Source organism: Pseudorca crassidens, chromosome 5 (assembly GCF_039906515.1).
Source record: "Pseudorca crassidens isolate mPseCra1 chromosome 5, mPseCra1.hap1, whole genome shotgun sequence".
Lineage (NCBI taxonomy): Eukaryota > Metazoa > Chordata > Mammalia > Artiodactyla > Delphinidae > Pseudorca > Pseudorca crassidens.
In genome coordinates, this window is record NC_090300.1 from 123,585,509 (window position 1) to 123,597,826 (window position 12,318).

At 35.4% G+C, this 12,318-nt stretch overlaps 1 protein-coding gene across 3 annotated transcripts in view; it reads right to left on the bottom strand.

The window, feature by feature from the left end:
* Positions 1–450: 450 nt before the first annotated feature.
* The window catches only part of C5H21orf91 (chromosome 5 C21orf91 homolog), a 31,902-nt gene continuing 20,034 nt past the window's right edge, over positions 451–12,318 (bottom strand). For 2 of the 3 annotated variants that reach the window (XM_067739237.1, XM_067739236.1), the window contains exons 3-5: positions 8,207–8,743; positions 7,140–7,202; positions 451–5,353 (exon numbers count right to left, since the gene is read on the bottom strand). In XM_067739237.1, coding sequence (XP_067595338.1) covers positions 5,187–5,353; positions 7,140–7,202; positions 8,207–8,743 — 767 coding nt within the window. In that variant the 3' untranslated portion in view covers positions 451–5,186. The other variant, XM_067739238.1, reaches the window with a different exon arrangement.

Consider the following 12,318-nt stretch of genomic DNA (forward strand, 5'->3'; position numbering starts at 1 on the left):
AAGCAAATGAGCACATCCTGTAGAATAATATTTATGTCAAGTTCTAAGTCAGGCAAATGCAAATTACGGTGACAGAGATCAGAACAGTGGAAAGGAAATGGAGAGTGAAGAGATTAGAAAGGGGCCCAAAGAGGGGATGGTTACACAGTTGTATACACTTATTAAAACTCAAACAACACACTTAAAATCTGTGTATTTATTGTATGTAAAAAGTACACTCCAAATTAAAAAGTTGTATAGACATCTAGAAAGCCACAGGAATCTTATTTTCTGCTTCTGAACTCCTGGGACAGAGGGAATATTAAGTATCAAAGAAAGATTCTCACAAAAAATTAAGAAATTGTTAGATAACAATTCTAAGTATAGACTCCCTAATCGTGAAAAACAAAACTTTTCATTTGGGTCAATAATTTAAAGAAAATATACGGACACAAAAATATCCACTGAAGCTAGCAGATAATAAAATATTTATTTTATTGTTGTAAAATTAAAAATAGTAGACAAGCATATGTAGTTACAGTTCCAAAGCAGAGCAATACAAATATATAAATTATTGCAGTTTTAAAAGGAAAATATAACAGCCAAGTAATGTCTAAATAAACTTTTTTGAAACCAACTTGGTTTTCATCACTGCAGCTTCATTTTCTTTTCTCAAAGGTCTTAAGACAATTTTGTACGAATTTCTACTCAAGTTTAAAGCAACATTAACACACACACAAATTGTAAAAGTATGAATGGCATTTAACAGAAGTCACTACTGAACACTTTCTAAAATGCCTCTTTTGGAGGCAGTAGAATGGAAATAAACATTCTACATGTTTGAAAGAAGAAACACACATTTACTAAAATTCCCTTTGCTTTCTGTGCAGTTGAGGGAAGTTCAACTAACACTTTTTCTGAAGGGAGGGTGGAGGGCAATACTCATCTTCATGATTTTTAAACTTTTTAATTTGGTAGGATTAAAATTGCGGACTAATTCAACATCACTGAAATGCATTAGTAATCTGGATTATTTTAAACTAAAAAGAATAGGAAAAGCATATGTTACAAACTAGGTGCTCAAGAAATCTCAACGCTAGAGACTTGCTATGATATGGTTCATAGCAAGGTGACCAAGCTGCTTAATAGGTTAGACTACATTATCATAAGGGCAGTTATGAAAGGATGAAGTGAATGAAAATACTTAAGACGCTGGACAGAACCTTGTTATTCCAAGCACAGTATTACAGCCCCCCTCCAAGATACCTTTACTTGTGCCAGAGCCTTATTACCTTATTATTTTGGTAATAAACTCTCTCCCACCCCACCACCACAAATTTCCTCAAATAATTATTTCCACCAACCTAAAGTTAAAAATGCAATTGAACACTGAAATGAAATCAATTATCTTTGCTTTTCAGCCACATCTGAACAAAAGATATTTTAAAAAAATCTATTTGTAGAGTACTAAACTTTTTATTAAGTACTTAAAATTACTCACATATCTTACTTTAGCATAAAAATAACACTACAAGAACTTTACACTGTACCATTTGAAAATTTTTTATGTCACGTAACTTAATTTTATGGTCACTAACCTGAACCTCCTACTAAGCTACACAAATAATTTCTTTAAAAGTTCCTACTGAGGTTTTGAGCATATACATTTTGTATTACATTTTACAACATTAATAACACTAGCAGATTTCTTCCAAAACAAAACAAAATAAAGCCAAAACTGGTAAACATTAACACACTCATCCCAAAATATTAAAAAAAAAACCCAAAATGTGGCAAAAACTGACCGAAAGCCTCAACATTGTAAACACCTAGGTAAAAAAAATATATAAACAAAAAAGAATGAACTTTAAACCATTTTCAGTGGTAAAGAATACAGTAAAATAAAAAACCCGAGGAATCTCAAGATGCTTGTCAAGATGCCAACAACAAAAGAATATCTTTTGACTGTATTTCTGAAATCACTTTCCAACATGAATTTCTTTTAAAAACAATCCTCAAATGCATATAAAAATGGGCACTTTGTGGTGAAATGAACATATAATTTGAAAAACTAACAACATTTCTCTGCTCCAACACTGTGTGTAAGCAACTACATAATGGAAAGAAACACTATCCTGCTGCCTGCATGCATCATCTATTATTGGTCTCTTAAGTGCATGCCTTTAAGAAAAAAAAAGACTAATTTGGATACTAAATACTAGGATCAAAGGATAATAATCGCAAGGTAAATAGGTTTTTAGCTTAAATAAAAGGCTGCAAGCATTTTAAATCTTTAAAGAGAACAATCTTGTGTGGTCAAAATAACTTTAAACAACTGATGTTTTAAACTTAATTCAACTTGTCTAATTATGAAATCTAAAGTGAAAAAAATATTAGTCTTATTTCACTCCCTTTAGTCACATAAGCTGTGAAGATGTCAATAATGGCTGATTAGCAGTCTCTTTTTTTACCATTTTTGAAACTAAAGGTATATGTGAGGTTTTCTTCTAAACTTCCTCAAAAAGTACTAACAACTCTGCAGAAAAATAGCCAAGCATGGTAACCAATATTTGCGGTATTTCATGTTCGCTGAAAACTCAACTCTATCCCTTACCCTTATTTTAGCATATACAATAATTGAATATTCAAGAAAACTAACATAGGAATATAAAATAAGTTTACCAAATATTTGGATAAACTGCTGTGCAAAATACTTTTTTCAAAAATTTTTTTTAACTAGGATATCCTTCCAAATTAAGTACTAGTGCGAGTACCAGCACCACAGGTATTTTTTAAGAGCACCTTGCCTTTGAAGGGCTTAAGTAAGAAATATCTAAATGGAATAAATTAGACTCCTCAATTAAGACCTTGGTATATACGCCCCCATGCAATTGTGCCAAACTCATTAGTAATGCTATAAATTCGCCAGAAACTCTAAGAAATAAGCAAACACTTTCTTTGGATAACACTGTTATATTTGGGACTGCACCATATGGCTCATGTTCTGGCAACAAGCTACTACTTACATCAAAGGCAACACATCCCAAACTTTTACGACTGTCCCTAAGTGACCTAAATAGAACCACAAATGTGTAGAAGCACCCTGGCTGGGAAGATTCTTAATGAATTATGTCAAAAAAGAGTAAAGTCAAATTTGAAAATCTGACCATAACAACGAAGCACTGAGATACTTATCGGCTTCATCAGGAAATGTCTTTATTCAACTTATGGTTTATAGATTTTGATATTGCACACATTCAATTAAAGCTTATCACAACTAAGGCAATGCATTCCCACTCCCTGGATTTTTTTTTTTTTTTTTTTTTTTGTGGTACGCAGGCCTGTCACCGCTGTGGCCTCTCCCACTGCGGAGCACAGGCTCTGGACGCGCAGGCTCAGCGGCCATGGCTCACGGGCCCAGCCGCTCCGCGGCATGTGAGATCTTCCCGGACCGGGGCACAAACCCGTGTCCCCTGCATTGGTAGGCGGACTCTCAACCACTGTGTCACCAGGGAAGCCCCCACTCCCTGGATTTTAAATTCATTCTGGGTGACTCAAAGGATTGAGAGAAGTTGAAAACATCTTTCAAAAGCTCCCTCCGAAAAGCAGTTATGTCATATTTCAAAGAAAACAAAATCAGTGAGATATCAATTGATATCCTCAGGCAAATTTAACACATTTTAGCGTTACAAAAAGTTGTTTTCTACTAGATTGAGGTGTTTCTTTGCTTAGTCAAATACTCTTTGTGTTCAAGACTAAAATATGACCCAAACCAGGGCAGGCTGCCAAATTTAAGGCAGAAGTTATTCATATCTTTATGTGTGAAACTGCCAAGTTAATGGGCTTTTCTGTGGATTCTTTCAAGCAAAGGATCTTACCTCATAAATACATTCTAAGTACTAGTTGAAAACAGAATTTAGAGCCCATTTTAATTCTGCATTGGTTATAGCTTTTACTATATTATTTGAAAACTTATCTAGCTGTTTGAGACAAACTATTTGTTCAGAATTCTTTGGAAACATGATAGGCAATAAGAGTATCCTCTTAAAAATGGACTTTTTTTTTGAATTAAGAGTACTGTTTTTCTGTGACTAGCAATCTTCTCTTTTCCTTTAGATTCTAAAGTTTAGAAAATGCTTTCTTTGGGCACTACTTTCAGTGATGTTGATAACAGAATTTGGACAGTTGAGGATTCTTGAACTTTTATCTTAAGTGGTACACAAAATGATTTTAATTTTTTTCAAAGATAGGACAACAATTTCATGGCATATTATATTTGAAGATAGACATTACATTTGACTTGGAAGTGAGACTTTACTTAAATTCTGTCCAAATCTAACACATCAAAGTCATTAGGATGAAAGTAATAATGACGTAGAATAGGCTTTTACTTCTATGGAGACAAGCTGACATACAGAAACTAGATTAGCATTTTCTTCTTGGACTCATAACTATTTTTGTTAGAAAAAAATAATGTCTTTTATTTTCCTGTATACTTGCTTTAAAAAGTTATTAATTCCTCTTTCATAAGAGTTATTAGAAGTCAAAACAATTCAACTAGATAGATTTCTATGCCAAAATACATTTATCTTTGGAAAATAAGATAACAGCTGTAAAAACATTATTAAGAGAATAAAATGCAGTGATCTGAAATATGGGTAACATTCACACATGAAAGTGTAAATATAATATACAGAGCCATTCAAATACACATTTATAAACAGAATGAAAAGGTACCTAAAATACTATTTTTATATATAAAATTTTCATATTAAAATATTGCTCAATAAATAAGAGGTGATATTATGAATTCCATTTACCTCTTAAATGTTATCTTTAGTAGTTTAGACTAACCTAAGAACTTTGTTAACCTTCTGTTGTTCTGACAGGTGAATTACATTAAACCATGTTTAACAAAGTCACACTCTAACAGTATATTTAAGTAGTCACATATGGTAAAAGTTAGGGAGGGCTGTTTAGTAATTATGGGAAAAAAGATTTCCCAAATGAACCAAAATGATTAACCCTAGAAGACTAGGGTGTAATGATCTGCTTTATTTGACAAAGATGTTAAACACTGCCTTAAGTTTTGCAAATTTAATGACCATAAAATAATTGACCATAACTTTCTTCAACTTCTTCAAAGTGTGCATGCCCGGCAGGCCAAAAAAATGGCAGGCCATAGGAAGGACGTGTAAGTTTAGAGTTCAGTTGTTTATGGGTAGGTGTGACTTCATTCCCGTTCGTCCCATTTGCAGACACGGTAACTTGGAATAGTTCTTGAGAAGCTGTTCGATGGCAATGTGGCGGACATGGAGCTCTGAGGCCAAAGAATCTTTTTCTTGCACTTGGTGGGCTAACTCTTCAAAAACTTCTGTAAAGATTTAAAAAGTAGTTCCATTTTTAGTACACAGAAAGCTAATCTATGATTTATATTTCAAGTACTTTAATTAAAATGAATGCACTGGGCAAATGTTTGCAATGAAAGTAGTTTGAAACCAAGGAAACGGTTGTGTTTTGATCATCCTAGGAAGTTGTATGCTTTGCATAGCCAACTGGAATACTGTTTTTCTTTTCTCCATCAAATGAAACTTGAGAGTCAAGCAATGACTTAGAGATGCATAGCAGAAATGGCAGTTACAGCTACCTCTGAGATACTTTTCTCAATCTGAACAGATAAACAGGTTCAATCAATTTCTAATATGACTTATGGACAGTAAAGTGCCCATTAATACCCAGGTCTGGAACCCCCCCAAGAGGCTTTGGAATCAGACTACCGGAGTTTTGAATCCTTGTTCTGACTCTCACGAGTCTCAGGCAAGTAACTTAAACTATGTTTTTTTTTTTTTAGTAATTTATTTGTTTTTGGGTCTTCGTTGCTGTGCGCGGGCTTTCTCTAGTTGCGGTGAGCGCTTCGTTGCAGTGCTCGGGCTTCTCATTGCAGTGGCTTCTCGTTGCGGAGTGCGGCTCTAGGCGCACGGGCTTCAGTAGTTGTGGCTCATGGGCTCAGCAGTTGTGGCTTGCGGGCTCTAGAGTGCAGGCTCAGTAGTTGTGGCGCACGGGCTTAGCTGCTCTGTGGCATGTGGGATCTTTCCGGACCAGGGCTCGAACCCATGTCCCCTGCAATGGCAGGTGGATTCTTAACCACTGCGCCACCAGGGAAGTCCTAAACTATGTTTTAATTTCTTCTTATATATAACCTCGATAATGAAAGTAGGCACCTCACAGGTTTATTGTGAGTATTAAATAAGATCATACTTGTACTTACCGCAGAATAAGTACGTGATAAATATAAGGTGCTATTATTATTATCTTATTATTCTGAGAGGGTGTGTGGTCAAGAAAGACTACTAGCTTTGGAGTTAAAGACAGGGGTTATAATCCTTAATCTGTTACTGACTGAAAGCATGATCTAAGCAACTAAAGCAACTGCAAGCAACTTAATGTCTCTGAAGCACAGTTAGTTTCCTCACCTAAATGGAAATCAATTGCAGGAAAAAAAAAAAAAGGAACAGTTGGGGAATTTGAACACTGTTTCAGCATCCTATTTGATGATGTTAACAAATTACTAGCCATTTTTTTTTAAAGATGTGATAGAGGTTGTGATTGCCTAAAAAATGATGTTATTTTTTTGAGAAAATCCTACACTATTTACGGACAAAACAAAATGTTGTCTGGGATTTGTTTTAAAATAATCCATGCTGGAGGTAGGGGTGGGTCGAGGGGAATGGGTGCACGCAGAGATGAAGGAAAATTAGCTATGCTTTTGATTATAGTTGAAACTGGGAAAGATGGGTCAACGGTTCCACTATACTATTCTGATTACTTTTGTGTTTAGAAAATTTAATAATAATTAAGAAAAAACGGGGCCAATACCACCTGCCCTAAAAGAACTGCTAAGGAGCACATGTGCACAGTGCCTGGTACAATAGTAGGTAGTCAAAAACATGTTAGTAAGAGGTAGAGATTAAGTTGTCTCCGTTTTCACCTAAAAAAGAACCTATTTCACCTGCAGTTCATAAAGAATAATAATAAGAATTCTTTTTGCTCTGGAAACTCGAGCAGGTTCTAATCCCATAATTTAAATGCAGATGAAGCTAACAGGGGATTTTCTGTATCAAAATTTGCACATGTAAAAAGCACTGACACTGAGTCTTTACCCTGTATTTGTTGCCGGAGCTCTGCATTCAGTTGCTTTACCTCACCAAGAGTCATCGAATTCACTGAAACATGAAAACATATTCATTATTACCATGACAACCTGGGAAAAGAAGTTATCTACACCACCAACACAATATCCTATTTAAAAGAAATATTTGCACTTATCTTCCCACATAACATTCTGCAGGGCCCCAAGATTCATTCATTAACTCCTAAAGTGTTGAGTTTTCAAGTTCTGACCACAACCCACAGTAAGAAACATTTCACTCCCAGTCTACCTCCACCTGTAATAAAACGTTCACTGAAAAACTCTTAGCATTAGGTCCAATGGATTCTGCTATTTCTCATTCTGTTTCAGTTTTTAAAAAGTGCTAGTCACTACCCATCAAGTTGATTTTGCTTAAGCACTACATGCTTCATGATGTGTAGCTTGAAAAACACTAAAGTGCTATGGAAATAGTTTGAAAAATCAATTTGTCTACCTAGCTATATAACCTTAGATAATTCATATGCAGAATCCCAAGCGCCCTTCTAGCTCTAAGATCACTTGATTTTAAGTCAATTAAAATTATCTTAGCTTCTATGAGTTTTTGAAGAAATAATATGCAGACTGAATGAGTCACTTTTTCCAAGTACACACATTACCTTTGGCCTTTAGTGAAATGTCAGATTTCTGCTTTTGAAATGCCACCCCCAATTAGTCTTGTAGGGATTAGCAACGTGCCAGTGTGTGTTTGTCAATGGTTGAGGCTGTACTTCTAAACTATATGAACCCTGAACTTTCCAATTCACAGTTGTCGATTCCATTCCGTTAATAATTTAAAATGGCAAAACAAATGATGGGCCTGCAGAATTCCAATGGTTTAGGACCTACTAAGGAATATTCCAAAGAAATGACGAAGAGTTTTAAGACATCTCATTTTTTGCTAGGGTGAACCTGTCATTTAAATACTGTATTTACCAAATCTATAATATCACAGCAAAATTCTTGACACATCACATATATAAAACATATAAAACCCCAACAAAACTCCAACCTTTACCTTTTCTCCCTATTTTTACTTACATTCTTCTCTGCTGTAATGTGGATGCTGGGTTTGGACATTAGCCTCTGGACTAGAGACTGTCTCTTCTTTTTTCTGTTCCTGGTTGTGACTATGAGGCCACAATTGACTATTGTGGCATAAAGTGGCACCTGAATCTTGTAACACAGCAAGCCCAAAGTCCGTATTTTCCCTCTGTTCCAATATTCTTTGTGTACAGTTTGAGAGGCCACCTGCATTTCCATCTATCCACTTTGCAGAATACTTTGGTACTTGGGAGTCAAACTGTGGGAGTAACTTTTTATCTGGCTTATGCCTGAAATTAAACAGGTGATGCTGGGGATTTTTAGAACATTCGGAATCTGAATCCAGATCCTTATTTTGTGCATATTGTACAATCCAGTTTATCTTCTTACTCAAAATGGTTTTAACTTCTTCATAAGTACTTTTTGAAAGCTTAGATCGAGGACACTCCTGGTTTGCAATCAAATGGTATTTTTCAAAGCAGTCTTTATGGCCCCTTAATGATTTGGTGTGCAAGAGATTAGATTTTGGTATTCCTAAAGAAAAAAAAGAAACAGAAGACTTGAGACAGTTTTGTTTTTTATAAGGTGCATTGAGAAATACAAATCTTAGTAAAACACAGTCACTGATAATTTGTAAATCAGAGGAAAAATGCTGAAGAATATTGGTATTAATATAAAATACAGACTAATAATTTATGCTTCAATTTAACTATTCAGTAAATTCTGAATAGCAGAAATATTAAATTCTTATGAATAGTAAAGCCTTTCTAAGGGCTTAATGATTCAATTTCAACCTCAGCCCAGAGGCATGTTGTTGCATAATATTAAAAAATACTACTGAACCAGCAGTTTACATTTACAGAATCTTGGCCTTGATATTATAGTGCTTTCTTCACTAATCCTCCTGAAGTACACACTTGAAAAAAATTTCTATTATAGGCTCAATAAGAGAAATGCTTGACAATTTTTTTCCCAACAAAAAACACAGTAAATCATGAACTTAAGTTATTAGTTACGTTTCTACTGGGGAAAGATAAACCAGAACCAGAAAAATACACATTAATAAAAGCCTCAAAAAGTCGATGAACTGTTTATTTTTTTAAGTAAGAAAAGCATCTAAAATGTTTTCACATGTTTGATACTTATTAAAACTTTATCAAGATAATTTTATCTCTAAAAGAAATGCATTACACACAATTATTACTCATATAGCAACACATTCAGTCTACCAAGATACAATAGCCAGTATAATTCTTGAACTCACAAGTGTTCATTATGCACCATAAATAATGGAAATATTCATATTACATGTTTATGTTTCCCAACTTTTTAGTACGGCTTAAGCATACTATCTCAATTGTTTTTTAAAATACAGAATACCTTTTCAAATACACAACACACTTCCAAATATAGAATACATTCATACATTTTCGTAAGTTCAAACCATTTAAGGTCAAACAGCAGTGCTTTTATACTGAAGGTGAATAAGGGATGTGGAACTGAAAATTAATGCCTGCCAGAATTAAGCAGTCTAAATCTGCTTAGCTTTGAAAACAGAGTAAGTGGAGAGCCACTCAGGTGCTAGGTTAAAAAAAAAGTTTTAGCTGACTTCGTCAGAAAAAATTACATTCTGTATTCACCCCTTGTTTTAAAAACTGAAGTTGTAACAATTTTATTAACTGAACTGCAAATGCTGGCTAATACTAAGATAATGAAGTATTTGTGCTTTAATGGCATCAAATCAGGTATAAAAGTGCTTGCGAATACTAATTTGTTCCAAAATGACATAACATCAGCCAATGGTAGGTCTTGCTAAGACTGCCAAAACCAGCGCTAACTGGGCTGTCAGTTCCCTCACAAGTAAGCTATGGGGCATGCCTCCTAAACACTAACAGTCTAAGCAGACGAGAGTCAACGACTCTCACCAGGAAAACTCAACTATCTCAGCCTTGTTTCTTCCACTGAGTGTAAAAACTGAACTTAAACAGAATTTCATACACGTTTTATTTACCCCTTTGGTACCTGTACTGCAACTGTGTGTATACATATTTTTTACCAGTTATTGTCTGGTTGGGTCAAATTTCCAGCAGAATTAAAATATTTAAGTGCAAAACCTCACAGCTGTATTTCAAAACCTGGTAAATTAACATAAAAAAGGAAGTTCACAAACCTTGATTAGAATAAAAATATTAAAAGTATTGTTATTATGCATGTTTCATATCATAAGTAAGACAAAAAGGTAGTTAGTATCAATTATAGACAAAATAAGAAATACCTCCATTCTGCTGTTTGATTCTAATACTTACTGCTAGGCAGAGAGAACCTGATAGCTTGCTTACTTTACTAACTTTGGAGGATTCATTAAAGAGCTTCCTTACTCTTTATAAACTCTCTTAGGGCTCACTGGCCTAAGATGAGGCTGACGGCTAGCTAATCCCTGAAACAGTAAACAGTCTCATTCTCACTCGGTCCACTGCCACAGCACTAATCATGTAGCAATGCTTTAGCTGAATCTAAACACCGTAAATTGTTTCTCCTTTACTATGTATGAAAGGAAATCCTTCAGCATATAAAAAGGGTTCTAAACTAGGCTACAGAAAGGCATTATTTTTTGCTGTTTTATATATAATGTGTGTGTGGTGTGTGTGTGTGTGTGGTGTGTGTGTGTGGTGTGTGTGTGTGTGTGCGCGCGCGTGTGTGTGTGTGGCGCGGGCCTCTCACTGTTGTGGCCTCTCCCGTTGCAGAGCACAGGCTCCGGACACGCAGGCTCAGCGGCCATGGCTCACGGGCCCAGCCGCTCCATGGCATGTGGGATCTTCCCGAACCGGGGCACGAACCCGTGTCCCCTGCATTGGCAGGCGGACTCTCAACCAATGTGCCACTAGGGAAGCCCTTGTTTTTTCGGGTTTTTAAAATTTTATTTGGAATGTTCAGAAATTGTATTAAAAAAAGATAAAAAATTATATGAAACAAATTTCCTGATGTACCCCACAGCTTCAACAACAAATCAGTATGATGGATGTTTATCTGAAGACTAATGTGGGCTTTTAAAGATATTTTTACCCAACGCTGCTTCTTAGTAATTCATGTAATATAACTTTTTGTCCTCCAGAAATAATTTTTTAACTTTTACTTAAATCCCCAAATGAATGCTTGGAACCCGGTAAGCACATGATTATATGCATATTGGTAATCTGCTGAGATAAACAGCAAGTCAGAGAACTACAATATTCAATTTAATGTGAAAATACATAAATGTAAAATAAATTTCCGATTCAGACACTCAGGTGAAAAATCCCCTATAAAAGACATAAAAAAAATTCATGTCAGGAAGAGTTCTGAATGTGGGAAATATTTCTACTTAGATGTCCCATAGGCTTCTGAAACTCACCCTGCCTAAATGACACTCCTCTTCCTCCATTTTTACCACCCAAACCCAATCTTCTTCCTGAGTCTGGTACCACCACCTGCTCAAGGAAGAAACCTGGGTGTCCTCCTTGACAGTTCTTCCCTGCACCCCCATCCCAGATGTTTTACTATCCATCTTAACAGATTTTTCCCCCCCTAAAGTCTAGCAGTACAGCATATTAAATCCTCCTTCACTCCATTATTACTCCCACTACATTATCTGGGTCTTCCTCACCATCCCATCTAGTTCTCACTTCCTCTAAAGAAGCCTTTTCTAACCAGTAATATCTGAGTTAATCACACCAGACTGTACAGTTGCTTCTTCACTGGCCTTTATCCCCTGCTAGAAGGTAAGTTCTGTGAGAAAGGGGACCATCTGTTTTATATGCATCCTTATTGTCATAGTGCCTGGCACACAGCGAATACTCAAGGAAAATTAAATGAATAAAGGAAAATTAAAATTATATTAAAAAACAAACCTAAAACTTATTACCAGTTATTATTTGAGGTCTACTGCCATGAAGTTTTGCCCATCCTAGCAAGGTAAGTAGGACGTGTAATTAGGCCAGGCTCTCAGAAGTTAATTAAAGGCATCTTCCAGTAAAGTTACTCCTATGTTTATAGTTTAACGTGCCATTAGTCCCAAGAACTAATGAGTGGCACTGATACAGAAATGGCATTCCTGTGGCATCATTCAATCG